This window comes from Lissotriton vulgaris, chromosome 4_1 (assembly GCF_964263255.1).
Source record: "Lissotriton vulgaris chromosome 4_1, aLisVul1.2, whole genome shotgun sequence".
NCBI classification, from domain to species: domain Eukaryota; kingdom Metazoa; phylum Chordata; class Amphibia; order Caudata; family Salamandridae; genus Lissotriton; species Lissotriton vulgaris.
Window position 1 is genome coordinate 397,950,390 of NC_141691.1, and position 27,108 is coordinate 397,977,497.

Below are 27,108 nucleotides of genomic sequence, written 5' to 3' on the forward strand. Positions count from 1 at the left end.
GAGTATAATCGTTTTCTTTTATTGTGTGACTTTAAAAAAAATGTATCTTATGTAATTGTTTGAAGTTTACATACATTGCCTTCGGTTTTAGGATGCCCCTACAAATCAGTATTAAGTATATTATTTAATTCAAATATTAATTGAAAAAGGATCACTGTGAAAATAAGCGCCCCCGCATTTAAAACAAAAGGCGTTTCTGCACTCCTTGAAGTCCTTCTCCACAGCAAAGCAATGCCATTAAACATAATCTTTCAGGGCCTCTTTAAAAAAGCCCATTTTTTAACTGCAATTTCCCTTTCTATAATACTGCACTACTTTTGGAAGTAAATACTACTGTCCACTAAGCACAGCAACTGATTGCTGAGCTAATCTTTATGGAAGGACACATAATTACCATTCTGCCAGTGTGCCTCCCCAAGTAAAACCCTTGCATTCCACTCATGCAGCGTAGGCAGTAATGAGGAGACGTGAGAAGAAAAAACATACCCCTGCTGAGATCATCGAAGTTCAAGACTTACCGTTTTTCGGCCCGTTAGAGCCAAATCTCACCAGCAAAAAAACGATGTAATATTTTGCCTTTTTTGGACATTAGCAGTATTAAGTGAAAGATAATTACATAGAATACAAATTCAAACTTATTGGGACTTATTTTGAAAAACGTTCATTTACAATCATGCCACAATTACGGTCATCGTACTTTATAGTATTGCTTTCTCAAATCATACTAATTTGTTAAAACACATCTCACAATATTGCCTACATGTATTTATTAATGTAGAAAAAATTAACTTCTTCAAAGTATTCAGGAGAAATGGGTTTTAAGGTGACCTCGACATGACCCAGCCATGTGAATGTCAGGCTATAAGGACATTGCTAAATATGGAAAGAAGTTTAAAAAAGAAACACATTTCATTTTTAAAAGATAATTTCAGTTCACACAAATCAGCTACCAATGAATTGTTCCAGAGGATACTGAAAATAATAAATTAAAAACGTACAACTGCATTTTAAATAAAATGTTACTCTTTAGAATCAAAAGACAACCAAGCTTGGTTGTGGCAAACTATTTATTGACATTTCTATACAACTCATAACTGAAATGTCAACATTTTTACGACCTGAGTTACTGAAGCAACTTGTACATACACATTTTACAGATAGACGCGAGAGTTCAATAGGCAAACAGTACCACATACCTCGTTATTGCAGCAGTTGTAGGATATATACTTGCTATTGACATACCCATCATTTAGCAGTGACCAGTTTTTGGTGGACAGAAGGAGGACAGTGGGGAGCTCCCATGTACGGAGAGGTGAGATTCTAACTTGAACGCATTGCAGGGACATTTTGCCACATTTACTGCTTCCACAGGGAATATGGTGACCCTCTGGTAACGGCACCATGTGCAACCTTCTAGCATTATTCTAGTGCTGATACAGTCTGTAGACCTGTAAGAGTCCAGTGGCGTAACACAGGCCCCTGCAGCCCCCACAGTGCTGGAGGCCCCCCTGAGCACAGTACTCTTGCCAGAAAGCTCCTGATTAAATCCGAAGCGGAGGGAGGGAGGGGTCCATGTACCTAGCAGGGAGCCCCTCAAGTTTTGTTACACCATTGGAGTCCTTTACCCCAAGTAGAGCCAGAGCGGCAAATGAGATAGACTACATTCAGTGGGCAGTGGATGCCGAGGGAGGTCTCAGACAAGCTTCGGTGAAAGCATCAGGGGAGAACCCTATCAAAAAACACAGACAACGATATGTGTTATGTTAATGAGATGAACACTGGTGTACAAATGAAGGACAAAAAGGTACTGAAACAAATGTTTATGGCGGGAAATCTCTGAAAATAACACCTACCCGCAATATTTTCAGAAGCTTACATAGCAAAAATGCTACTGCCCCAGCTTCCAGACCTATGCATTTACAGTTCTGCTTCTTATGGTAAGGAGGGGACATGCCCTTTAGTCCATCTGCCAGTGCTGTTGTACGAACCTCGACAACATCAATACACATGGATTTTGACAACACCAAATAAGAGTATTATAAAATAAGCAAACGGAAATGAATATCTTGATGGGTTGGGGTCGTGGGACCACCTGAATATTCAACTAGGTGTCTTAATAAATATGTATGAAATTATTTACATCTAATATATTTCAGCAGAGGTTTTTGGCAACTCTCAATAAAAGAATATATTACTATTCAGTGAATCATTAAGCCCAGCCCAAATATCTCATGGAATTAAACCAAAATAAAGAACGCTGCTTTGCTTTTCTCGAAACATTCTGAGCAACTGAAGTAACAAATGCTGCATAAACACTGTTTCACTGCCATGTCACAACAGCAGTTGAGAGACATTAAGTCAGAGAATGCTATCATTTCATCAAAGGCGAATATCCTCGTGTTATTCCAGTTCAAGTGTAAAACTACACTTGAACTGTCATGGCAGCCTATTTGCAGACTGTCTATGTCTGATCCAGCTTGTCATTCAAGAGAAAATTCCAGTTCAGAATGTGCATTCTTTTCAATACAAGGTACAACTGGTGTTCATGTTCAAGCTACATGAGACACAACATGCATTCAAGGACGCTTAAAATCATGATAACTACCTCTAGACAGCATTCGCTATGCAAATGACATCCAATATTAGTGAGGATTTTTCTATGATTATTCTTAATCAATAATTAACATTCATAGGAACCTTATGAAAGGCAGTGAATTCGATATGCATGTTTGTAAAGAGTAAACAGAATTATGATCTGACATGCTCTTATTTCCACTATTATAATGTTACACTTGTTTGTAGGCCTGGGTGGTGAACTCCACTCCGTTCACTGAGTTTTCTTCACTCCATGGAGCTTACGGAGTGCAGAAAGCTACGCTCCGCGTAGTGCGCAAAGTGTTTTCCCGGCTAGCCAACGGTAAGTTTGCGAGCCCTAGCTGCCACTCAGGTAGCATTTCTAGATAGACCAGCGCGATCGGCAGTTCGCATTGCACTATGCCACTTGCGGAACTCCGCTGAGTTTTTTTGTCACTTTGCGGGGTTCTGGGTAGCGAAACTCCACGAACTACGCCCAGGCCTGCTTATTTGGTCGCCTCTTGAGCTATTAGTAGTGGTGAAGGCCAAGGAGTGAGTGTGGCAGACAGTATTTCGTATAGAGCTGAATATATATTGCCATTCCTTTATCACTGTTTCATTGTGAAGACTTGGTAAAGGATAAGAGAAATAGGATGGAAACCTGAATGTCTACGTGATGCTGGCTAGGTGCGGAAAGGGAATGTAGTGACCAAGGTCATGGAAGGCAGATAGGGTATGCAAGAAGACAAAAGGATGAATGGTAATCCACTGCTGTGAAGCGGTCATCTGTAGGTCTGGACTGGAGACACCTTTGGGTCTCTTAAAGCACAGTGGTCGGGGAGGTAAAAGATATACAGATAATTATAGAGTGAAACACGTGAGACATTACAGGGATCAGGAAATTGGACAAAAGCAGGAAAATGAACTTCAAAAGTCATAGTTTAAGCAGATGTAGGTTCCTTGTTTTCTTTCTTTCTTCATTCTGGCTGATGCTCCTCTGGGACATCACCGGATTCTCCAGTAATGGCTTCTTGGATACCAGATTCAGACTTGCTTTCCACAGGGGGCGCGGAACTAGCATCTCCAGACTCTGTAGCATCGGCATCATACACAATATCTTCTGGGTTTGGAGCCTGAGGGCAGAACTCTTCAGTTGGGTAGATATGATGGAAAATGGACTCGGCCTGTGAACAATTAGGTACAATTAACCACAATGTTCAAAGAGGATAGTGTTAAACAGTACAAAAGAGGGACAGTGTGACATTCATTACACGGAGGTTAATGTCAAGCATTACTTAAAGCAGATCTGAGCACAGGGGGAACATCTGCACTCCCTTGCACAGTTTAAAGCAGGATCACTGCATTCATCTGATCTTGTGAAAGCATTCTTGGTGCCCAAGCTATGACATGTTACCCCATCTTAGAGGCGTGTTGAGGAGGGAAAAAGGAGGCACATGAGTGTTTTGCACCAGATGAGACTGCCAATATTTCAAGTGAAAAAGAACGTTTACTTCTAAAACACCTTGTTCTGGGAAATATTTTATAAAGAGGCTGCCAGGCGTTTACATATAAACTGGCAAGACTGGTGTATTATAATTCTGTTTCATTGTGAGAGAGACGGTCTAGTTTTCATGGGAGCTGTAGTGGTGCAACCATAACAGTTATTACCACTGTTCAATGTGAGGTGGGACCAGGACTCAGAGAAGAGAAGTCTTGCGTGGGTCATGCGGCCCTTCACTTCCCTTAACAAAGGAACAATGGTAATAACTTGAATATTATTCTCCGTTTATCTGCAAACATGGGTTATACCATGCACTAGTTATCCCAGATCCCATTAATCTCATTGAACAAGCCCACAGCGTGAAGCACTGATGAGCTAAGATGTGATACAGACCCAGAATATGCAACTCTAGTATGACAAAAACATGGGGTATAATAATTGATTGTCATAATACATGTAGGATTTTGCATCGATAACTACATTTGCACCAAGTACCATGCATTACTGGGCCAGATTTATATTAACTGGTATTGAATAAATATATACATACATATGGAGGAAGGGTAGATAGGGATGACTGATATGTTGTCAGGAATAGGGTTTTACATTTGGAAGAGAGGTACTGGTACCAAATCAGCAAACTAGCTCTGGTTAAGCCACAACTCAGTACTGAGGGAATCTATACTCATTCCCTGGTACTTGTAGCACAAGCAGCAGACAATCCTTAGGTAAGTGCAGGTTAAGTTCAAGTAGTAGCCATAATTTCAACTTTAAGAACACATTCCAATAAAATTCCCAAATTATTTTAGAAACAGAAAAAACTGAATGAACAAAAAAACTGATTTAGAGTTCGATGAATAGCTACACTGTTGCAAATATGAAGGATATCCTGTCCGTCTATATGCAAGTGTCAAAGGATGTAATGCAGTTGTGATAATTTAAATGGAAGATCTATCACATATGTCGTGGAGTACCCCATCTGCCAAATTCTAAAGTGGGCTTTAAGACTAGCAAGAGGGTCATCAAAGTCAAAAAGTTTACTGTCAAACTTAGCCTCAACTACTGAGAAATGTTCCTTCTGGTCAATCCTACATAACTTAGCTCCACCAAGTAGGCTTGTGGGCACCAGGTCTCTTTCAGGGATCAGTCTCTGTAGTCAGTTGGGCCCTCTTGAGAATAACGAATCCTTCTGCTTTTTGTGTCCTTGGAGCAGGTAAACAGGAGGCCAACCACTTGATTCTGGGAGCGCAGTTCCCAACCCTGGGTGCCAACTGCAGTCAGGAGTCCTTGTGAGAATCCTCTTCTTCCAGGAGGATTCACAAATCGTCTTCCAGCAGGGCTTTTGACTTCTTTGGATATTTCCCAGACATTTTCTGAAGAGGTGGTGGTTGAGGTGCCAGTTTTATCCTGTGCAATAGCCAGTGATTAGAGAAATTCTGCAAGTAATACTTTTTTTCTTGCAGTTCTTACACCTCCTTTTGCAGCATGTCCTCCCTGCTGAACTATAAAATTACCCAAAAGCCACAGCTTCAAGATAGCAGAACCTAGATGACACCGTGAAGACCTGTTTTCAGTTCGTTACCCATTACCATATTATTATTATTTTTTATTAAACATTTTATTGGATTTTAAAATACAGAAACCCTACAATCAATAGACCCCCCCCTCCCCCCGATCGAGCAAACACAGTGCAACAAGTTAGCTTTCCCGTACACCAGTCCATCGCAGGTCCAAACACAGCCATTCAGCCAACAACCCCAGACCGGGCAGGCGGCGAATACTACATAACCGAAAGGTGAAAAATATAAAGACATACTGACAAGAGAGGACAATTTTACCCTACCACTCCCCCCTCCCTTCCACCCTTGCTCCTTCCTACCCCCTCTTAGCCCATGGCCATTTGTCAGTGCTCTTGGGATAATCCTTGCCATCCCATCATTTCCCCAAAACAGCTTCTTCCTGACTCCCGGGTCCCTCATATAGTGCCAAGCAGCAAAATGGCCCTAGCTGAGGTCACCTCAATGCCAGACCAGACATGAGACCTTCGCTTGAATTTCTGGCTCCCCATGTAGCGTCCTGAAGACCTATCAGGGCCCTGGAGCCTCCGCCCCCACCCTCCTCTGAATACACTGGGTCATCATCAACACCCCTACCACTAATATATGTCTGGTATAGTCCCCAGATATTTTTCGGGCGGCTCGTGGGGGGAAGCAACTCGCTTTAGTGTTCGGACTGTATGCAGCAATAAAGCATGTCATGAGCCCAGCGTTTAGGTGTAGGCACCGGTCCTCTCATCCAACAAAGTGCCACCACACGTTTAGCCATAAGCATCCCCATGTCCACATGCCTACACACTGCAACCGGCAGCCTCCTAAAGTGACCTAAAAGCGCCAGCGCGGGGCCCGGGGTCAGTTCAGTCTCCACTATCTTACTCATCTCAGTGAAGATGTTCTCCCAATACTCCCGCACTCCCGGGCACATCCACGCTAAATGTAGGAAATCTGCCTCGAGGCACCTCTCACACTCAGCCGATTGGTGGAGCCAATATCTATGTAGCCACTCTGGGGTATAATACACTCTATTAAGAAATTTGAAATGCACCAGTCTGTGTTTGCCATTTAAAGATATCCGCCTGGTGTTGCCACAACAGTAGCGCCACATATCGTCATCTATGGTAACTTGCAAGTCTCGCTGCCAGGCCAACCGCGCGCCTTCGTGAACCGGTGTTATCTATGGGTCATAGCAATTTTGTATAGATTAGTCAATAGTTTGCGGGGAGTCTCGGTCTTTATTGTATATGAGAGTTCAGGGACCTCGGGCGGCTCAGCCAGATCTTCCCCCAGTAGTTCTAAAAGGGCGCTGCACACTCTATGAAATTTAAAGCGGTGCAGCGGAGAGGCTGCCCCTTCGCTCCCCCCCACCTGTTCCCAGGATTTAACCGTCTCCTCCTGAAATAAATCCCCCGCAAATCGAATGTTGAGCTTATGCATGGCTTGTATCACGCCCTTCTCTCCTAGGGGGGATAGCCACTGGGCCCACTCTACAGGCATACTGGGCGAGTACAGCAACGCTCCTCCCTGTAATTGCAGGAGGCAGTGCCATGCATGATTAGTAGCCGTAATAGGATCCAAGATCCCAGTCCTACGTCGGCCGGGTTGAAGACCGTCACCGGGAGCGGGGCTGCAAAAACTCTTTCCATCCGAACATGGGGAATGCGCGTATCACCATGTATCCGGTGTGCAAGTGTGACGCTTGAGCCACTCTGTAGTAAAGCTCCAGGTCTGGGGCACCAAGGCCGCCCATGCTACACGGCAGTGTGAGGAGTGTCCACTTAGCTCTAGGCTGCTTACCCGCCCATGCTAGTTTGATCATTAGCTGAGTCAGTCTCCGAAAGAAAACCTTAGGCAACACCATCGGGATAGTAGCAAACAGAAACAGCAGCCTAGGCAGCACCACCATTTTCATGATTGAAATGCGACCCAGGAGGGAAAGTGGGAGTCTGCACCAGGCCTCTACGTCGTCCTCTAGTTTGCTGAAGGCAACCCCGTAGTTCTCATTGAATAGAATCTCAGCATCAGTATGAAGCTGGAAACCTAAGTATCTGATCGATTCTGTGGTCCACAACATTGGGTACTCCATGTCAAATTGCATGGTTACTGGGGTGAGAGGGAACGCCAATGATTTTGTCCAGTTAAATGACGTATACTTGTAAAGTGCACAGCTGCCCCAGCAAAGGGGCGTCCCGGCGCTGTATACCGCTGGGGAACCCATCCTGGCTTTCCCTGTGAGATGGTCCCTCCTGGGTATCTCCAAGGTGAAGACAAGCATCCCCGGCGCTGATGGGGCCGTTAGTAGAGATTAAGCAAGCTATTGCCCAGAGTTGCTGAGTGGGACCCATGGTAGGAGTAGGCACCGAGGCGAGAATTATCGAGTCCGCTGACCATGGCCCAAGACCCTGCCGCGTCAGGAATTGAACCCTGGTCCCGGGACGAACTCTGCTTCCGGGTCTGCTGCCTCTAACCAGTGAGCCACACCACTCCACTTCACATTCAGACCAGAGAGGGCTCCGAAGTGTACTACCTCTCTAAGGATTGATGACAAATTGTTTTCAGGGTCGCGGACATACAGCAGAGTGTCGTCCGCATACATGGAGACCACGATCCTATATGCGGGGAAGCCTATACCCTTGTTGCCATGGTACTCCCGCAGTGCACACACCAGTGGCTCCGCCACTAGGGCATATAGCAGGGGGGACAGCGGGCACCCCTGTCGAGTCCCCCTGCCAATTGGGAAGGAGTCCATGACCAGATTGCCAAGTCGTAGTCAGGCCCTAGGCTTGTTGTATAAGGAGTCTATCATTTGGAGAAACGGGTGACCCAGTCCCATCCGCTGCAGCACGAGTTGCATAAAAGGCCACTCCACCGAGTCAAAGGCCTTCTCCAGATCTAGGAATACTGCTATTGCCTTTGTGTCTGGCTTTACGTGCTGCATGGTGCCCAGGGCCGTACGAATATTATATGTTAGGTTTCTACTTTAGATGAAGCCCGCCTGTTCCCGCACGAGCAGCGTGGGGGCTAGGAACGCCAGGCGATTCGCCAACACTTTGGCGTACATTTTTGTGTTGACGCTCAGCAGGGAGAGAGGCCTGTACGAGCTGCACTCATCGTGTGCCTTACCGAGCTTAAGAATAGTCACTAAGAGCACCTCTCTCATTGAGTGCAGCATGCTACCCTCTATGCAAATATCATCGAACAGTGTCGATAGGTGCGGAAGCAGCAGGTCCTGGAAGGCTTTGTAAAAGTTGTAAGCCCGTCTGCCCCAGGGGCGCTGCCCGACCGCATGCCCATGAGAGCCTCAACAATTTCGTCTTTCTCTATTGGAAGCATCAGGAATTCCCTGTGCGTATTGGTGCATGCGTAGTTCTATGTGTTGAAGGTAGTCTAGTATTTCGTCATCAAGGTCTCCACTCTTGGAGGAGTACAAGTTCATATAGAAACCTCTGAACGTCTGTGCGATATCGTCCTCATTCGTGAGGACTACGCCCTCCTCAGTCCGTAACTCCGTTACCTGCGGCCTTCCCTTCCTCCCTTTCAATACCCTTGCAAGTACTGATCCAGGTCTCTCCTCCTCTCCGTATGCGCGAGCCGTAGCGTACTTTCCCATGTGTTTGACTTCCCTGTCCGCCTTCTCATGATATTCAGTCAAGAGTGACTTGATCTCTCCTTCCACAGTTGCGTCCGAGTGCCTACGCTGCCGCTCCTCTAACCGTGCCAACTGCCGCTCCAGCTCCTTTAGTCTCTGTCTAATGGACTTAAGTACCCCTGAGTGCTTGGACATAGCTACTCCCCGTATGTAGACCTTGAATGCCTCCCAAACTGATTGGAAGCTGTCTACAGAGCCTAAGTTGGCCTCAAAAAAGACCTCATTCGCTTCTGCTAACTCTCCTCTGAACACTGGATCGAGAAGCGAGTATGGCGGGAAACGCCATGTGAACGGAGGAATCGTCCTTCTAAGGGTATCTAGCACTAATAATAGTGGCGAGTGGTCAGAAAGAGTACGTGGGAGGACTTTGCAACCCCGTAACTGCCCCATCATAGAGGAGGATGCCAGCCAATAGTCAATTCTGGTGTGTACATCATAGTAGGCTGAGTAATGGGTGTATCCCCCCTGCGCTGCGTGTTTCAACCTCCACACATCCTCTAAGCCTAAGCTGGTAGTTACGCTGTGTAGTGTTAGCGCAGCTGCAGAAGGCCTGCGCGTAGGGCCCGCAGATCTATCCAGCGCCGGGTCAAGCACTAGGTTAAAATCCCCACCCCACAGGACCTGTGTTGAATTATATTCACGGGCTATCACTGCCAGGGACTAGTAGAATTCCAGGGAGTCGTAGTTTGGGCCATAAACATTAACCCCAGTCCTTTACATCGTGATATAACCTAACGACCTTCAGTGTCCGCTCTTAGGAGCGCCAGGGTGAGTTTCGATTTGTCTCTGTTACACACTCCGGAGCCAACTATCTGGGCTACCAAGACCCCCGCTCCCACCCCAGTGGGAGCGGGGGTCTTGGTAGCCCACAACCAGGAACAAGGCCAGCCATCGTTCTGCCCCCAAAATCAGTCCTCACAGCACACTGCGACTCAATACCTTTACAAAACTGCATGGCACACAAGGGGGCAGTGGGTCACTCCTGCTCGTCTAGCTGGCTGCTCCCCTCCCCACTGTCAGGTGGTTTGTTTGTGTCCCTGCGATGGTCTCTAGACCATCCCTTCAAAGCTTGCTGCAGGGCTCTAGGGTCAGTAAAGAATTCAAAGAAGATGGACTAAGAGAGGACATATATCCCCTAATAACATTCAGAAGACTAAGAACAGTAATTATGTCCTTTTCAACCTGGTCCACGATAAGAAACAGCTGACACGTGTTTCGTCACATCAGGTGACTTTCTCAAGGCTTTAACCCTAATTCTAAAGGGTATTGAATACGACGAGGTTTCCGAGTTTGCAAGATCATCAAACACCTAAGGCAGTTGCCAAAACTTTGGCAATAATATCTCAGGGTCCTCCCAAATGTTATATAGATGCCTGTACATACAATCCAGTATGCCTCAAGTCCGAGGATTCTATCGTTTAAATTTAGTTGAATCGTATATTGTTTGTTAAAGGGCTCAGGAGATTCAATAACTGGCTCAACGTTTCGCCATGATTAGTACGATGTGAAGATCTTTCATCCGTGTGGAAACTATATGTACAAAATCAACGTTTAGAAAAACCCAGTTGGCTATGATAGGCCTCGTCTGTTCCCCAGCAACTGGACGGACGGCTCACACTTCAACCAATAAGGCAGAGCTATCCTTGGAGCCAATGAAAGAAAATAGAGAAATAAATTGTGCATTATAAATATGCTGATCAAACGTGATGCAATTCTAACAAATTATGTGGATCTGACAATGTTGCTAGGCTACTGACAGAGATCTTTAAAAAGGGGAATGAGTGAGACAACCAAAAAGCAGCATCTATACATTTCAATCCAAAAAATTGTAGAACCAGTTTTTTCAAAATTATTTTAAGATAACAATCCTTTTTGCCTTTCACCAAAAAAGTTCCTTATGTGAAATGATTAGCTCATGAAATATTTTCATTTTCATCTTCAAAAAGAAGCTCGTCTCTGCTCATCTGGACACTGCAGCATAAGCTTGTTTGAGGCCACACATATATACATATAGGTCTCAGAAAATTGTGCTTGGTGGGTTTATTTTTATTTATTTATTTAGTTTCTTATATAGCGCAGGAATTCGACCCCCGAAGGGGTATCTCCGCGCTTACGATCTTACCATAAGCTGAACTAAACAAGGATACACAGGCAGGAATACTGGAAAGACTACCAGGTCAGAAAAAAATGAGTCTTTAGGCATTTCCTAAATGCAGTCAAACTAGAATTTAGCCTAAAAGTGAGGGGCAAGGAGTTCCAGAGAATAGGGCCTTTATAAGATAGAGCTCGGCCTCCCGGTCTCTCCTTTTTGATCCTAGGTACTTGGAGCAGAGCTTGACTCTTAGAGCGCAAAGAGCGACCTGGCTCATAGAGTCTGAATATTTCAGATAGGTATCTGGGACCAACTCCAAACAGGCATTTATGAACAATGCAACAAATCTTAAATTTCACCCTCTGGCGAATGGGTAGCCAATGTAACTTGTGGGACATTTAGAATCAGCCTGGCAGCTGTGTTCTGAGCTACTTGTAGCCTGCCTAACTGTTCTTCATTGGCGGAAATGAGCAGCCCATTGCAATAATCAAGCCTGCTAATAACCAATGCCTGTACTAAAGTTTTTCTGTGGCTATCTGCTAAATAGGGAAATACCCTCCTCAATAGTCCAATGACCCTCAGACAGGATCCTGTTACCTGGATAGCATGATCTTTAAGTACCAGAGACCGATCAAGCTTGACCCCAAGATTTTTCACTGTCTTCTTTGGACATGGGGCAGGGCCTAAGTCAGGAGGCCCCCACTCAGGTGACCAGAGGAGCGGGGCATCTCCGAAGAGCATGACCTCCATCTTGCCCACAATGTGGGGCTTAAGCATGAGCCCTGTGGTGAGCTCCCTAGAGATGGAAAAGTGGGAGCCTAATCGAACACTTTGTGAGCGGCCAGTGATGAAACTCTCTAGCCATGATAAGGCCACTCCGTCGATCCCTACCCTCTTCAGACGACTGATAAGAATGTCATGTGACACCGTGTCGAAGGCAGCCGACAAATCTAACAGCACCAGAATCATGGAGCCTCCTCTATCCTGTGCCATCCGGATGGTACCAGTCACGGAGAGGAGAGCTGACTCTGTGCTGTGATTTGGTCTGAACCCAGATTGAGAAGGGCCCAGACCGTCCGCTGCCTCGATGAATTTAGACACGTGTGTGTTGACATACCTCTCACTCATCTTACTCAGATGGGGCAGGAGGGAAATCGGACGGAGGTTGTTAAGGTCTGACCATGGTAGCGCCGTATTTTTACGAATAGGGTTCACAACTGCCCTTTTCCAGACACTGGGAACCTGCCCTTCCTTAAGGGAAAGGTTGATCAGGGTTTGAAAGCTCTGGGCTAGTAAGCTTCCCAGAGCGGCTATAATCTTTGCAGACAGGAGGTCTGTGGGTGATCCTGATTTAATTTGGCTATATAAGGCAGTGACTTCGGACAGGCTAACCTCTGGAATCGAGGTAAAAAGGCAGCTTTCATTCGCTGGTAGTCGAGGACAGAAAAAATTAACATTGTTCTTGATATTTGATGCCTTGGTGATTTTGTCATAAATAAGTTCAATCTTATTCTCAAAGAATGCGGAAATATCATCGCATAGAGTTTGAGTAAAATCATCAGGGCTTTCACACGATGTGGGCTTAACGAATGATTGGAGAATTTTATAAAGTTCTCTTGCGGAGTTCCCTGCTTCTGTTATTTGTAACGCAAGACTATTTTTCCTAGCTTGTTTTATATGTTTGTGATAATTTGATTGGGCCTCCAGATATAGCTTTTTACTGGCAGGTGTATGTGTTTTTCTCCATGTCTTCTCCAGTCTTCTACATTGCTGCTTCTCTACCTTCAAATCTTCAGTATACTAAGCTTCCTGCTTGGAATTGGGATACTGTTTATGCAGTTTCAGCGGTGCAAGTAGGTCCACTGCCTCTAGGAGTGCTTTGTTAAACTTAGTCAGACCTAATTCGATATCATCGTCTTCAGAGAGGGAAGGTTCATTCCAGACTTTCTGAAGTTCTTCTACAGTAATTTTGTGCCATTGTCTTCTCCATACTGCAGGGAGTGGCTTTTGATGTGGTGGATGAGAACCTAGTAAGATAAATCCTATCACATAATGATCCGACCAACTAACAGGAATTGGGGGACAACATATTATTTTAGGACAGTTAGTTAAAATTAGGTCAAGTGTATGTCCACCCGAGTGCGTTGGACCCTTGTTCTGGATTATAAGTCCTAAACTTGAGAGGTCAGCAACCAGGGCCATAGTGTCGGAATTATTAGGTAAATCAATATGAATGTTAAAATATCCAAGGAGAATAAAATCTTCCTTGGCTTTAAAATAAGGTGCTAAAAGCTCCATAAGAGTAAGTGAGAAATCTGAGCATGGGCCAGGGGGGCGATACACTAATGCTCCCTTCCAGTGAGTTTTGGAGGAAAAGAGATTTTAAAAATCATTATTTCCATATGAGCATTGCATCTATGGGGCGTGGCTTGAGCGCCGAGGGTGATGGCGGCGTGAGCCCAGAGCTCCGTGCCTCTTCCCCTGATAAATCCTGCTACATACGGCGGAGAGCCAGTGTGAACCCCGGCGCTAGCAGAGCGGGCCGTGGTGACTGGCGAGGCGTACGGAGGGCATCAGCGAGGGCTGCTCCATCGAGTGTGGCCGCCGGGCCCCGGAGCGGCCGGAGCGGAGGGAAGGAGGCACCTAAGATGGCGGCTGCATCGGAGTGCTGGGAGCGCTGAGACGGACCGGGCCGCCTGCAGCAACGTGACCTGGTGATCGGAGACGGCTGCGAGCCACAAGGCATCCGGAAAGCAGCTTCCCGACAACCCAAGGACTGGGCAACCCTGATAGCTGTAGCTATCGCGGCGGGAGGGACCGGCCGCTGGTGTGACGCGAGCGGCCGCGATGAAGGAAACGGCCGCCCGGACGCACCTGAGGTTCCGTGACAATTGTAAGTGGTGTTTTCGACTCGCACGAATATGGTCGAGTCTGGTATCTATGAACCGCAAATGACGAGTTTAGTAAGTGTGCGCAGTTTCGCTGTGCTAACTTAGACCGTTCGTTTGTTACGTGGGTTTTTCATCTGTACCCACGGGTTCCATCTTAGATACGGCATCCATTTTGTCTCTTGCCCTCAAGTAGCCAGCGAACGGACGCTGTCCGCTTCGCGACCCTGGGACTCCCAAGATATTTGCGGAAGACACATGTTCTTTGTAAGTGTCTTTATGACGAGGGGGATGCTACTGTAAGGCAGGTGGCGCCGCTCGAGGCTCATCTTGCCGCACGGACTTATTGTCTCAGCCGTGCATCTCATTAGGCACGTCCCTTTGATGCCTGTATCTCGTGCTTCCCGACACCTCCCCTTTTACACCCTTTCCGATCTCCCCACTGTCTCCGTTTTCCTTTGCACCTGTCTTTGTTCCTATTTCCGATCTACTTTACTGCTGATTGGAATTTGCTAATGGTGGGAAGATGGGTTTTTACAGTTGGGAACCGCCAATTGTTTCCGCACTTATGATCCGGACCTCATGTGTTTGAAAGCGACCAAAGCGACCCCTCTGGGGGATGATGGTGGGAACCGGGTTGTAAAACTTTGTGTACCATGTTACCCTATGGGTAAAAACTGTATAAAAGGAGCGATCCACAGAACCAATTTGAAGCAGTCTCCCCGAACTACACTCGATGTACTTCCTGTGATTTCTGTTTTCCCTGCAGCAAATAAACCTTGAATCTTTGACGTCAGAGGAAGTGTCCCGTGTCTCTGTGACTTGTACGCCGGAGCAGGTTACCCACGAAGGTTTCAGGTGTTGTGCCCTGGCACCGCTGGGTCCAAAAGAACCCAGTCCTTCAGTTGGCGCCCAACGTGGGGCTGCATCAGTGGTACCGGTCCAAGCCCGACGATCGTGAGGAACTTCGTGTGAAATCTCCGAGGGAAGGTGCACTCCGCTTCATCGATCCTGTTGTCGAAATAAGTGGCCCGAAGACTTTTCCCGCGAAGATTCCCGCCTCCTGACGGCTGTGACGGACTGCTGCCCTGACTGTAGACCTGTTTTGGCGCCTGGCGTAGACCTTGGTATAGCGAGACGATAGACGGGCCTTCCTGGTGACGCCATCGATCTTTGAGTTAAGTATTTGTGGGTCGCTCCCATAGTTCTTGGTTGTTGACACTTTAGCGAGTGTCTTTGTTGTGCACGCTGTGTGAGTGTTTTTGTCGGTGACACTTTGCTAGCGTACTTTGTTGTTGTATTTGTTTGACGACTGCAGCCGCCAAAAACCGAGGGTTTTGTTCTTTGCTGGGACTTGGTAAATCCCGTAACCCTTGAAGTTTGTGAAACTCGGCTAGTGTGCAAGATGCCTGGTCGCAGTACTTTGTTTAGTTGTTTCAGACCTTGTGGTGCGGATTCCCTGCTGGAGGACTCGTGTCCGATACCTCCAGTTGGAACTCCTACTTATGACTTATATAGCAAACATGGGCTAGGCCCGATTGCTTTTAATGATTATTGGATTAAATATACAAAGAAGGACGGCGATCTTCGTTGGCCACCTCACGGTAGCTTCGAAGCGTCGATCTTAGATAATTTGGAAATAAAGTTGTTCGAACGTAAATCAAGGCCGGCCATGTTTGATGCCTTTCGGTTGTGGCGCAAAGAAGCCCGACAGAAAGAGATCAGACAGAATAAACGTAGTGAGCGAGATAATGTTGCTACCATTGTAAAGAAAGCTGAGCAGTTTCAGCGTGATAAGGAGGATAAGGATAAGGAAGTGTTTGAGAGATTACAGCGTATGACCATAGATAAATGTTATCCTGCTTTACCTACGGAGTCGGATAAGAAGGAAGAGGCAGTTGAGGATCCTTTAATGTCCTATCTTATGAAGTCGCCACCTCCGTACGTTCAGGGTACCGCAGCTCCTGTGGTCCCTGCCGTACCTGTTCTTCCACCTATTGTTCCTCTACCAGTTCCTCAACTTGCACCCGTTCCTCCGACTGTTTCTGCTCCTTCGTCTGTTTCTATTCCTACTGCTCCTCCGCTTCCACATACTCCTGCTCCCGCTACTGCTCCTGTTCTGTTAACCCCCGTTGTTGCTACTGTCTCCACTCCTTCTCTTGTTAGTCCTGTGTCTTATCTCTCTCCCTCTACTCGTAGTCGTAATTCTCCTATTGCACCAAGTTTTTTTCAGTCGCTTGGACCTGTTTTTGGGTCTGCTGGTTCTGATGGTCCTCAGAGACGTAGCCAGCTTCCTGGTAACAGGGAACGCGCTGCGCTATATAATATGGCGATGGGTTGGATGGACAATCCGCAGAGAAATCCGCCCCGAGTTGTTCTTGAAACGTTTAGTCAATTCAACATACCAACTCAGAGATATGTGTTTGACGAAATGTGTAAGTTACTACATGACCAGATAGCGGCCGTTGCGCCTGACGAGGTGCTGACCGCCCTGTCTAATCTTCGGCTTCAGTTCGCAGCTGGACTGATAGTCGATACTAATGTCCGACGTGCTATTGAGCAGTTGCTGTCTTTTCGTCTCGCTCCTATTCCTCACGCACTGTTTGTTGAGGATCTTGAACGCCAACAAGCCGAGTCTGGCCAATATCCTATGCGTGAAGTTCCGCCGGTTTGGGTACCCGCTGATAATACTAATGTTAACGCTCCAGTGGCGGCGCATTTCCAGAGAATATGGATACATCTCCCATGGAAACGATCGGAAGTGCTTCAGGTGAAACAATCTTTGCCCGATCCTCGCAAAAATCCTGCTGGGTATTATAAGGAATTATCGCAGCTCGTAGATGCTACGGTGATGAATCTTGCCGATATCGACATGTTGTTTGGCAACGTCGTACCACAACCGGTATGGGCTAAGATTCGTCACCAAGATCACGCAAATGAATTGGGTGGTGATTGGAATGCCATTACAGCGGCAGACGCTGGACAAGCGGCTGCTACTAAACCCGATCAGTTGATTGCTGATCTTCCCCAGCGAATCATTACATTAATGAAAACGCTTATGCCAGCTACGAGGGTAAATTGGGACAAGTTGTCAGCTTGTAAACAAAAGAAAGATGAGAGTGTTTCCGACTTCTTTACGAGGTTTGAAGAAGCATTCATTGATCATAGTGGACAGGATGTGGGTACTGAGGGTGGACAGAGGTTGTTCGTGGATAAATTTGTGTCGAACTTGTTGCACGATTTGAGCTATAAATTAAAGAATTCAGAAAGTGCATGGGCTGTTTCTACTTCAGCTCAGATATTGGCTACGGCACAATATTACGAAAATAGGGAGAAAGAAGAGAATGACCGTGCTGACAAAAAGACAAAAGAACTGAAAACTAAAGTGTTGTTGCAACAAGCGTATCCGCCGCGTTCCAATCAGAATGCGCCTCAACAGAATAGGTCGCAGTCTCAATCGAATAGATCGCAGTCGCGTAACGATTCCTCTTTCCAAAGATCATCGTTAGGGTATAATCAATGTGCTTATTGTAGACAAGAAGGACACATTAAATTCAATTGTCCTGCTTTAAACGAACGCAATAGTGGTAATTCGTCTAAAGGAGGCCGTGGTGGTTCGCAGCAGGCATCACGTGGTAGAGGTCGTGGTGCTCAAAACGATCGCTCAGACAATTCATTTAGTTCTAATAATTGTTTCGATCAACGTGGATCATCGCAAGGACGATCTGCGCAGTACAATGTAGACGATTATTACGTCGATCAGGGAACTGACGACAGTAATTACTAGGATAGCCAAAGACAAATGGAGGGAGTGGTATCAGTTCCGGTTGATCAGAGAGGGCCTTACGTCGCAGTTGCTACATCGGGCGTCGTTGAGCCTTTTCTGTTGGACACTGGTGCAGCGAAAAGTTCTATCATGCATTCGAAACTCCCTGGCGCACCTTTGTCTGGCTTAACAAATGTTTCCGTTGGATTCTCTGGCGCCCCCGTTAGCAATCCAGTTTCTCGCCCTTTGCCCCTTCAAATTGGGCCACGTGAGCTCGAAGCTCCGTTGATTTTGACCACTGGTTGTGGCGAAAATCTTTTGGGTCTGGATTTGCTTAAACGTTTGTATGCAACATTGTATTGTTCTCCTGCGGGTGTAAAGCTTACGTTAGGAGAGAGGGTTGTCTCTCCCATGTACTTGTCTCTCGACAAGCTCCCACCGGAATTGAATTCTCTTCCTGTGTCTTTGTGGGCGACGGGTCCAAATGATGTGGGCCTACTTGATATCTCCCCTTATGTTGTTAAGTTGAAAGCTAATGTGCGGCTGCCACGTATTCCCCAATATCGTATCTCCCTTGATGGTGAACGAGCACTGTTAGCGATCATTTATGATTTGATCGAGAAAGATGTTATTGAGGAGACTCGGGGAAACGTGTGCAACAGCCCTGTACTACCCATTCTTAAACGTACTGATCCTACGAAACCGCCTGTTTATCGTTTTGTTATCGATTTACGGGAGGTAAATAAAATTGTGGTTCCTCAATTTCCTGTTGTGCCTGACATCACGGCGCTACTGACTCTGATTCCAGCTACTGCTTCATGGTTTTCGGTGATTGATTTGAAAAACGCCTTTTTCAGCATCCCGATTGCCGAAGAGAGTAGGGACCTTTTCGGTTTCTCTCTCGGTGGACGTAGCTTCCGGTTCAAACGCGCTCCTCAGGGCTACTGTGAAAGTCCGTCTATTTACAGTCAAGCCTTGAAGGGACAACTGGATGCGTTTAGGTTGCCGGTTGGTGCGGCTTTAATCCAATATGTTGACGATTTATTGGTGGCTGCTGATACTCAGGACATTTGCAAAATTGCTACGGTGTCGTTGCTGCAACATCTCTGTGAGTTAAATCACAAGGTGTCACCTTCTAAACTCCAATATTGTTGTCAAGAAGTAACCTATCTAGGTCACTTATTGTCAAAGGAGGGAAGGAGATTGACCCCAGAGAGAATTGCAGCAATTGCGCGAATGGCTGTGCCACAAACCCAAAGAGATGTGCGTGCCTTTCTAGGTATCACGTCATATTGCAGGCAATGGATTCCTAATTTTTCATTGCTAGCGAAACCATTGGTGGCTCTTACGTGCAAGGATGTTTCAACTCCTTTACCATGGACGGAAGAATGTCAGAAAAGTTTTTCTGAATTACGTGATTCATTGTGTTCGGCCCCTGTGTTAGGTACCCCTGATTACAGTAAACCGTTTACGTTATATGTTCACGAGAGGGAAGGTTGTGCTTTGAGTGTCTTAACGCAACCTTTTGGTGGTAAGCAACGTCCATGTGCATATTTTTCCTCGACCTTAGACCCAGTAGCTAGAGCATTGCCGAGTTGTTTGAGAGCAACTGCGGCAGCTGCGGTCTCTATCCGACAATCAGCAGGATTGGTCATGGATAATATGCTTACGGTGATGGTTCCGCATGCAGTCGATACTCTGTTGAATCGTACGAAAACTCAGCACTTGACGAGTGCGAGGTTATCTGGGTACGAATTGACGCTTCTGGCAAGCCACATTCAGATAAAACGTTGTAATGTCCTAAATCCGGCAACTTTGTTACCAATTAGTGCAGAGTCAGATGAAGTAACAGAACATGACTGTTACTTGCGGACAGAAGAGGAAACAAAGGGTCGAGTGGACCTTAAAAACACCCCATTGGAAAATCCGGACGGCACTTTGTATGTGGATGGGTCATGTTTCAAGTTGCCGAATGGCGATGTGACTACTGCTTATGCTGTTGTAACGTTGAATATTGTTGTTGAGACTGCGAGATTGAATCAGAATTCTGCCCAGGCTGCAGAATTGATTGCTCTCACTAGAGCATGTGTGTTAGCAAAAGGGAAACGTGTGAATGTGTACACCGATAGCCAGTATGCCTTCGGTGTAGCGCATAGTTTTGGACGATTGTGGCGAGAGCGTGGTTTCTTGACGTCGCATGGCACGAAAATACAGCATGGCCAGCTTGTGAACGATCTTTTGAATGCGTTGACGTTGCCTGCACAAGTTGCGATTGTTAAATGTAGTGCGCATCGTAAAGTGACGGATGATGTTGGTCGTGGTAACGCGTTTGCAGATGAGATTGCTAAGGAGACTGCCCGGAACCTTAGTACTCGAATGTATGTGACGAGTTCGGTTAGGTGGCCTACAGAATCAAGTACGTGTGAAGATACTGTTGAGAGTGTGAAAGCAATTCAGAATGAGGCCACTGAGACTGAAAAGATGAAGTGGAAAGAAAGTACGGGAAAGTTGGACGTGAATGGTTGTTGGATTGATTTGTCGGATCAGAAAAGATGGATGTTGCCTGATGCGTATGTGCTGGCCGTTGTGACAATGGCACATGGGTTAGCACATATTAGCGCGAAAGGTATTTGTAAATTGCTGTCGCCTGTGTGGAAGAATGATGGAATTACAAAATGTGCTGAACGTCTGGTGAAGAATTGTATGGTGTGCATAATGTACAATCCTGGAAAAGGAACCCCAACTCCCCCTGGCAGTTTTGCTCCTCCTTCGTATCCCTTTGAGGTGATCCAATTGGACTTCATCCATATGGAGCGATGCAATAACCTGAAATACGTTTTGGTTGTGGTTTGCGCATTCTCCCGATGGATTGAGGCCTATCCCCTCAAAGATAATACTGCTTTGTCTACTGCGAAAATCCTACTGAAGGAATATTTTCCTCGGTATGGAATGCCTAGAGTTGTGTGGTCAGATAATGGAAGTGAGTTCGTTGGAAGTGTGATGAAGAGCGTGTGTAAGGGCCTTGGAATTAATCAAAAATTCCATAGCGCCAATCATCCCCAGTCAGCTGGATTGGTTGAAGGGTACAATGGTACCCTTAAACTAAAGTTAGCGAAGATTCAGGCTACGACTGGTCTTTCGTGGCCTGATGCTTTGCCTCTAGCATTACTGTCAACTAGGGCGACTGTACACTCCCGAATAGGGCTTAGTCCCTATGAGATAGTGTTCGGCCGTCCTGCGAATGTGTGGGGGGTTCCTAGGCCAGGAATATTCTCTGATCTTGAGTACCCGATGTTGATTGACTACTTACATGACTTGACTGCTAAACTGAGGTTAATTCACCAACAGGTTTACGACGCCTTGCCAACGCAGACGGAGGGTCCAGGCCACCAGCTCCAGCCCGGGGATTGGGTGGTTACCCGCAACTTCTCACGCAAGAATTATCTGGACCCCCGATTCACCGGACCGTACCAGGTACTCCTGGCCACGAGGACTGCCGTTCGTCTCGAGGGACGGAAGAATTGGGTACATGCTACCCATTGTAAGCGAGTCCCTATTCCTTTGCCGGCAGACCCGTGGGTAAGGAAAGGCATTGCGTCAACAGAAACAGAAACGTTGCCGGCGTTTGTACCTTTTAGCGACGCACAGCTTGTTGGAGAACGCTCAGCGCAGCAGAAAGCCACTGTTGAACATCTGTCAGCAAAAGACTCAAGACCAGAACAACGAACTGATCAGCAGGACGCTGTCTCTTCAACAGATCCTTTGTTCGACGAGCAGACACGTCCTGGGAAACATCGATATTCTTTGCGATCTCACACTAAGGACAAATAAATTTTTTTTGCATTGCTGTAATCGACAACTGCAATATCCTCGTTTCCCATGATCAATTTTGAACATTCATATCATTGGAATTTTTTTTTGTACATATGTCGAGCTTTTTCCTTGTATCTTTTTCCTTCCACAGCTGAGAAATATTGTGCTAAAATATATACATATTGTGTATTGAGGGCCGTAGGGCCGCGCGCGTACTTCCTTCTGGACAGTAGGTCTTGACGCTAGGTTAAAGGCCGTCGGTTCCTAGGAACTCCTGGGGATTGACTATTGCTGCACAGAACGAAGTGCGTCAAGAAACGTTGCGGACGGTCGTAGGGAATGGCATTTTCGAAGCTAAATGATTTGGAAGGAGCTCAGGCATACAGATTCAAGCTGCAGCAACTCAGTCGTACCAAATGTTTCATATTTCAATTGTTTATGTTATTTTTGACTGCTTCTGCATTTTTGGCGGGTGGGGTGTATTCCACTATGTCTTACTTCTTACCTGCTACCCCTATTCCTACTCCTCACCCTAATCTCACCACTACTGCTTCTCCCCATTCTTTTCACATGTTACCGGAACACGAGCAGGCTAGACGTGTAGAATTCCGCAACAATTCCTTTATTCAGCTCCTTCATCAGCATCAGTTAGTGGTTAATACTACTAATTGTTGGGTGTGTGGGTTGATGCCACATACTACGGGTAAGGGAATTCCGTATCTGGTGTTACCGTATAGTTCCCAAGGGTCAGCTCGAGCATTCCAAACAATGTTTCGAAGCGCACTGGGTTTCCACCCCAATCGAGAACCACGTTCCCCCAACTCTGGTCCTACCTCGTATCAGAAGCTGCTATCAATGGCAATAGAGGATATGGAAGATGAGATCCATGATCCTTTTCTTATCCCTGAAGAAGAGGTACGAGCTTATAGGGTCCTAAGTAGAGGGGAATACAGTATGTTCACTAGTGAAAAGCAGCTTAAAAGCTCGCCTCCAATATGGGTCGTACCCCACACTGGTAATTTGTGTCTCATGGGTCGTGGCCAAAGTCCGCAAGCCCGATTTGGAGACAGTGCTTGCACTGAAACCTACGTTGTGCCGATGACCCCGTCCCCTGTGTTTCTGGCTGCCAAGGGTACTTACTTTATCTGTAATGATCGTGCATACACATGGTTGCCCACAGACTTTATGGGTACATGTTTCATTGCAAATCTGTTGCCTCCGACGTTCACTGTGGATGCCGATTATCATAAGACTAGAGTTGTACGAGGCATAATTAGCGAAGAAGATACTGCCGGTCAAGAGGCAGGAGACTTTTTCAAGGGTTTCCTCCCGTTTTGGGGACCTATGGTTAATAGTAGGAACCTGAGACAGTTGACTCGAGTGGTGGAATCGACAGCTAATGTTACTGCCAGTGCCCTTGGTAATATCACCACAGAACTTCAGGCGGAGAGACTTATGACGTTACAAAACCGTATGGTTTTAGATGTCGTCTTAGCAGATCGCGGTGGGGTATGTAAGGTGATCCATTCGAGCTGCTGCATTTTCATCCCAGATAATGCTCCTACTGTCTATCAAGCCATCTCGAAGTTGCATAAGATCTCCGAATCCATACACGTAGATGTAGGGGATTGGACGCTACTTGGATGGTTTTGGGGCCTGATGTCGACTTGGGGTTGGAAAATTCTGATGATCATTGGAGTTGTGGTAGTGTTCCTGTTCACGTGTTGCCTTTGTGTACAGTGTGGTCCTGCCTTATGTGGCCTCTGTGCTACAACGTGTATGAGACAACCATCTGTTACCAAGGGGACTCGATTGGACAGAGCTATGCTACAACAACATCTCGATGGTCTGATGAATATCGAATATGATTCCGACTAGTGCTTGCCTACATGAGGGCAAAAGGAGCGTCTGAGGTTCCGTGACAATTGTAAGTGGTGTTTTCGACTCGCACGAATATGGTCGAGTCTGGTATCTATGAACCGCAAATGACGAGTTTAGTAAGTGTGCGCAGTTTCGCTGTGCTAACTTAGACCGTTCGTTTGTTACGTGGGTTTTTCATCTGTACCCACGGGTTCCATCTTAGATACGGCATCCATTTTGTCTCTTGCCCTCAAGTAGCCAGCGAACGGACGCTGTCCGCTTCGCGACCCTGGGACTCCCAAGATATTTGCGGAAGACACATGTTCTTTGTAAGTGTCTTTATGACGAGGGGGATGCTACTGTAAGGCAGGTGGCGCCGCTCGAGGCTCATCTTGCCGCACGGACTTATTGTCTCAGCCGTGCATCTCATTAGGCACGTCCCTTTGATGCCTGTATCTCGTGCTTCCCGACACCTCCCCTTTTACACCCTTTCCGATCTCCCCACTGTCTCCGTTTTCCTTTGCACCTGTCTTTGTTCCTATTTCCGATCTACTTTACTGCTGATTGGAATTTGCTAATGGTGGGAAGATGGGTTTTTACAGTTGGGAACCGCCAATTGTTTCCGCACTTATGATCCGGACCTCATGTGTTTGAAAGCGACCAAAGCGACCCCTCTGGGGGATGATGGTGGGAACCGGGTTGTAAAACTTTGTGTACCATGTTACCCTATGGGTAAAAACTGTATAAAAGGAGCGATCCACAGAACCAATTTGAAGCAGTCTCCCCGAACTACACTCGATGTACTTCCTGTGATTTCTGTTTTCCCTGCAGCAAATAAACCTTGAATCTTTGACGTCAGAGGAAGTGTCCCGTGTCTCTGTGACTTGTACGCCGGAGCAGGTTACCCACGAAGGTTTCAGGTGTTGTGCCCTGGCACCGCTGGGTCCAAAAGAACCCAGTCCTTCACACCTGTGTAGGCGGAGGAGAAGGGCCGAGAGCCGCCGCTGGGGAACCGAAGGCACGGGACGTGGTCCTGAGACCCAGGCGACACAGGGAGGTGAGGAGCGGTGTCCGTGCAACGGGCCGGGGGGGTGACGCAGTTGACCAGAGGAGGCCGCCCCCCCCGTGCTCTATCGCGGAGGATTTGGAACGCTGGGGGGACCGTCTATCAGGCCCAGAAAGCGGCGGAGGAGCCCCAGAAGGGCCGGGCTCCCTGGAGTGTAAATAGACCTTTGGGGGAGAGGTGAGGGGCGCATCACGGAGAGAGCGGATCGAGGGCTCCAGTATTTCCCCCCCCCCCTCCCCCGAGGCCTTGACAGCGGGCACGGGAGAGGCAGCGGCAGCCACACGTTGGGTCGCACGACAGAGAGGCCCGACCGAGACCCCGGTTTTCCCCTCCCCCCCAGGGGCCACAACACCACGCGCAGGAGGGGGCAGCAGCGGCCGCACAACAGGGCTGCATAGCCGGTCGGGGACCTGAAAGGCTACGGTGGCCTGGGGAGAGCGCTGGACATTGGACAGACGCCTGAGACGAGGCCCTGACATCATGGGGAAGCCGAGGGCCAAGGCGGAGGGGGCGGCGACCTCGGACACTGCGGAGGGAGACCCTGCGGAGCCCAAGGACCTGCAGCAGTTGCAGGATCGCATTCTGGAGGCCATTACGGCCACGCGCGACACGCTCCACAACGACATAGCACAGGTGGCGTCGGGACTGGGCCTGCTCCGGGCGGACCACGACAAGCTGAAGGACAGGGTCAAGGACAATGAGACCAGGATTGCAGTCCTAGCGCCCGCTCAAAAAGTGCTAGAGAGTAAGCTTACGGAGGCTCTTGACCGCATTCGAGCCCTGGAGAGAAGAGCGGAAGATGCCGAAAATAGGAGCCGACGCAGCAACGTCCGGATAGTAGGTGTGCCGGAGACTGAAGGGGTGAAGGACATGGTGGCCTATCTTGACGAGTGGCTAAAAACGGTTGTAGCGCCGGAGGGGTTGTCCTCATTCTTCACACTGGAGCGAGCCCACAGGGTCCCCTCTGGACCTCCTAAGCCGGGGCTACCACCCAGACCGATCATAGCCAAGCTCCTACATTACAGGGATAGGGACCTGCTCCTGCAAAAGGCCCGGGAGGACGGCCCTTATCAGATCGCGAACAGCAAGGTCACACTCTTCCCAGACTTCACCTTCGAGACGCAGAAGCAGCGGGCCTCCTTCCTCACAATTAAAAAGGAACTGCGCGCAGAAGGGATCGCCTATTCCTTGCTTTTCCCAGCCAGGCTCCGGGTGGTGGTGGACGATAAAACGCTCTTTTTTAACGCGGCAACGGAAGCCTGGGACTGGTGGGAGACGTACAAGGCTGGAACTGATGGGGCAAAGGTACGAGAGGAAAGGGAGAAGGAGCGGGAGCGCTCGCCAACCAGGCTGCGAAAATCGAAACGATTGAAGAAACGGGAAGCATGGGCCGACGGCTTCCCAGACTGAAGCGGAACGACAGGCCGCGTTGCTGGAGGTGGCGAAGTTGGGGTGGGCTGAGGGCCCCGGCTCTAACTGTGCTACGGACTCGGACACCCATGTATCGGCCTCAGGATCGGAGTCGGACCTCTCTGGGGTCCATCGGTCCGAAGGGCCGCTGGTGACGCCGCAGACGGCGGATGAGATCCTGAATGTCTGAACAGCCAGAAGCGAACAATGGGTAATGTTTGGGGCGCTGGGAGGGGGCCCATAGCTCCATACCTACGGGGGCCGGGGCACACCAGAGGGCTCAGAGCCGGACGATCACGGGGAATAGGGGAAGGGGCGGGGAGGCGGGCAGCGCAGCTCCCCTCTGGACGAGGCCGCACTCCGTAGGCCCTTAAGGCACCCACGGTTGCGGCTGTGTAGTAGGGACCTGGATCAATCAGGCGCGGGTGTTTGGATGGGGACTGATATTTCGATATTGGGGCCTGTTCTGGGGGTGGGGGGGGTTCCACAGTTGGTGTTTGTTTGCTCTCTTTGAAGTCTTTGACCCTGGGTACACCGTGGGCCGGACAGTTGGGAGGTTTTGGGTTGTTCAGGGGGGGTACCACCATCGTCGAAGGGCAGACACTGAGGACTGTGTTCCGACCAGATCATTGGGACAATGGCTAGTGCGAATCGCTTGAACTGCATCACCTGGAACGTGCGGGGCCTACACACCATGCAGCGTAGACATAAAGTACATGCCTATTTAGTGAGGAGGGGGGTGCATATTGCAATGCTGCAGGAAACGCATCTCACAAAGCAGGAGGGGACAGCGCTGCAGAGGAGGTGGCGGGCCAGATTTTTCACACCTGCTACTCAGCCTATGCTAGGGGAGTCCTGATTTGGATTAGGGCAGGCACACCGTTCCAACTCACACGCCAATGGGTAGATAAAGAGGGGAGGTATGTGGTAGTAGAA

The 27,108-nt window shown here is 47.8% G+C and overlaps 1 protein-coding gene across 2 annotated transcripts in view; it reads right to left on the bottom strand.

The window, feature by feature from the left end:
• Nucleotides 1–1,053: 1,053 nt before the first annotated feature.
• Nucleotides 1,054–27,108, bottom strand: part of CHM (CHM Rab escort protein) — a 980,660-nt gene continuing 954,605 nt past the window's right edge. For both annotated transcript variants that reach the window (XM_086918782.1, XM_086918781.1), the window contains exon 15: nt 1,054–3,758. In XM_086918782.1, the coding sequence (XP_086774908.1) occupies nt 3,552–3,758 (207 nt within the window). In that variant the 3' untranslated portion in view covers nt 1,054–3,551. The remainder of the gene's footprint in view (nt 3,759–27,108) is intronic.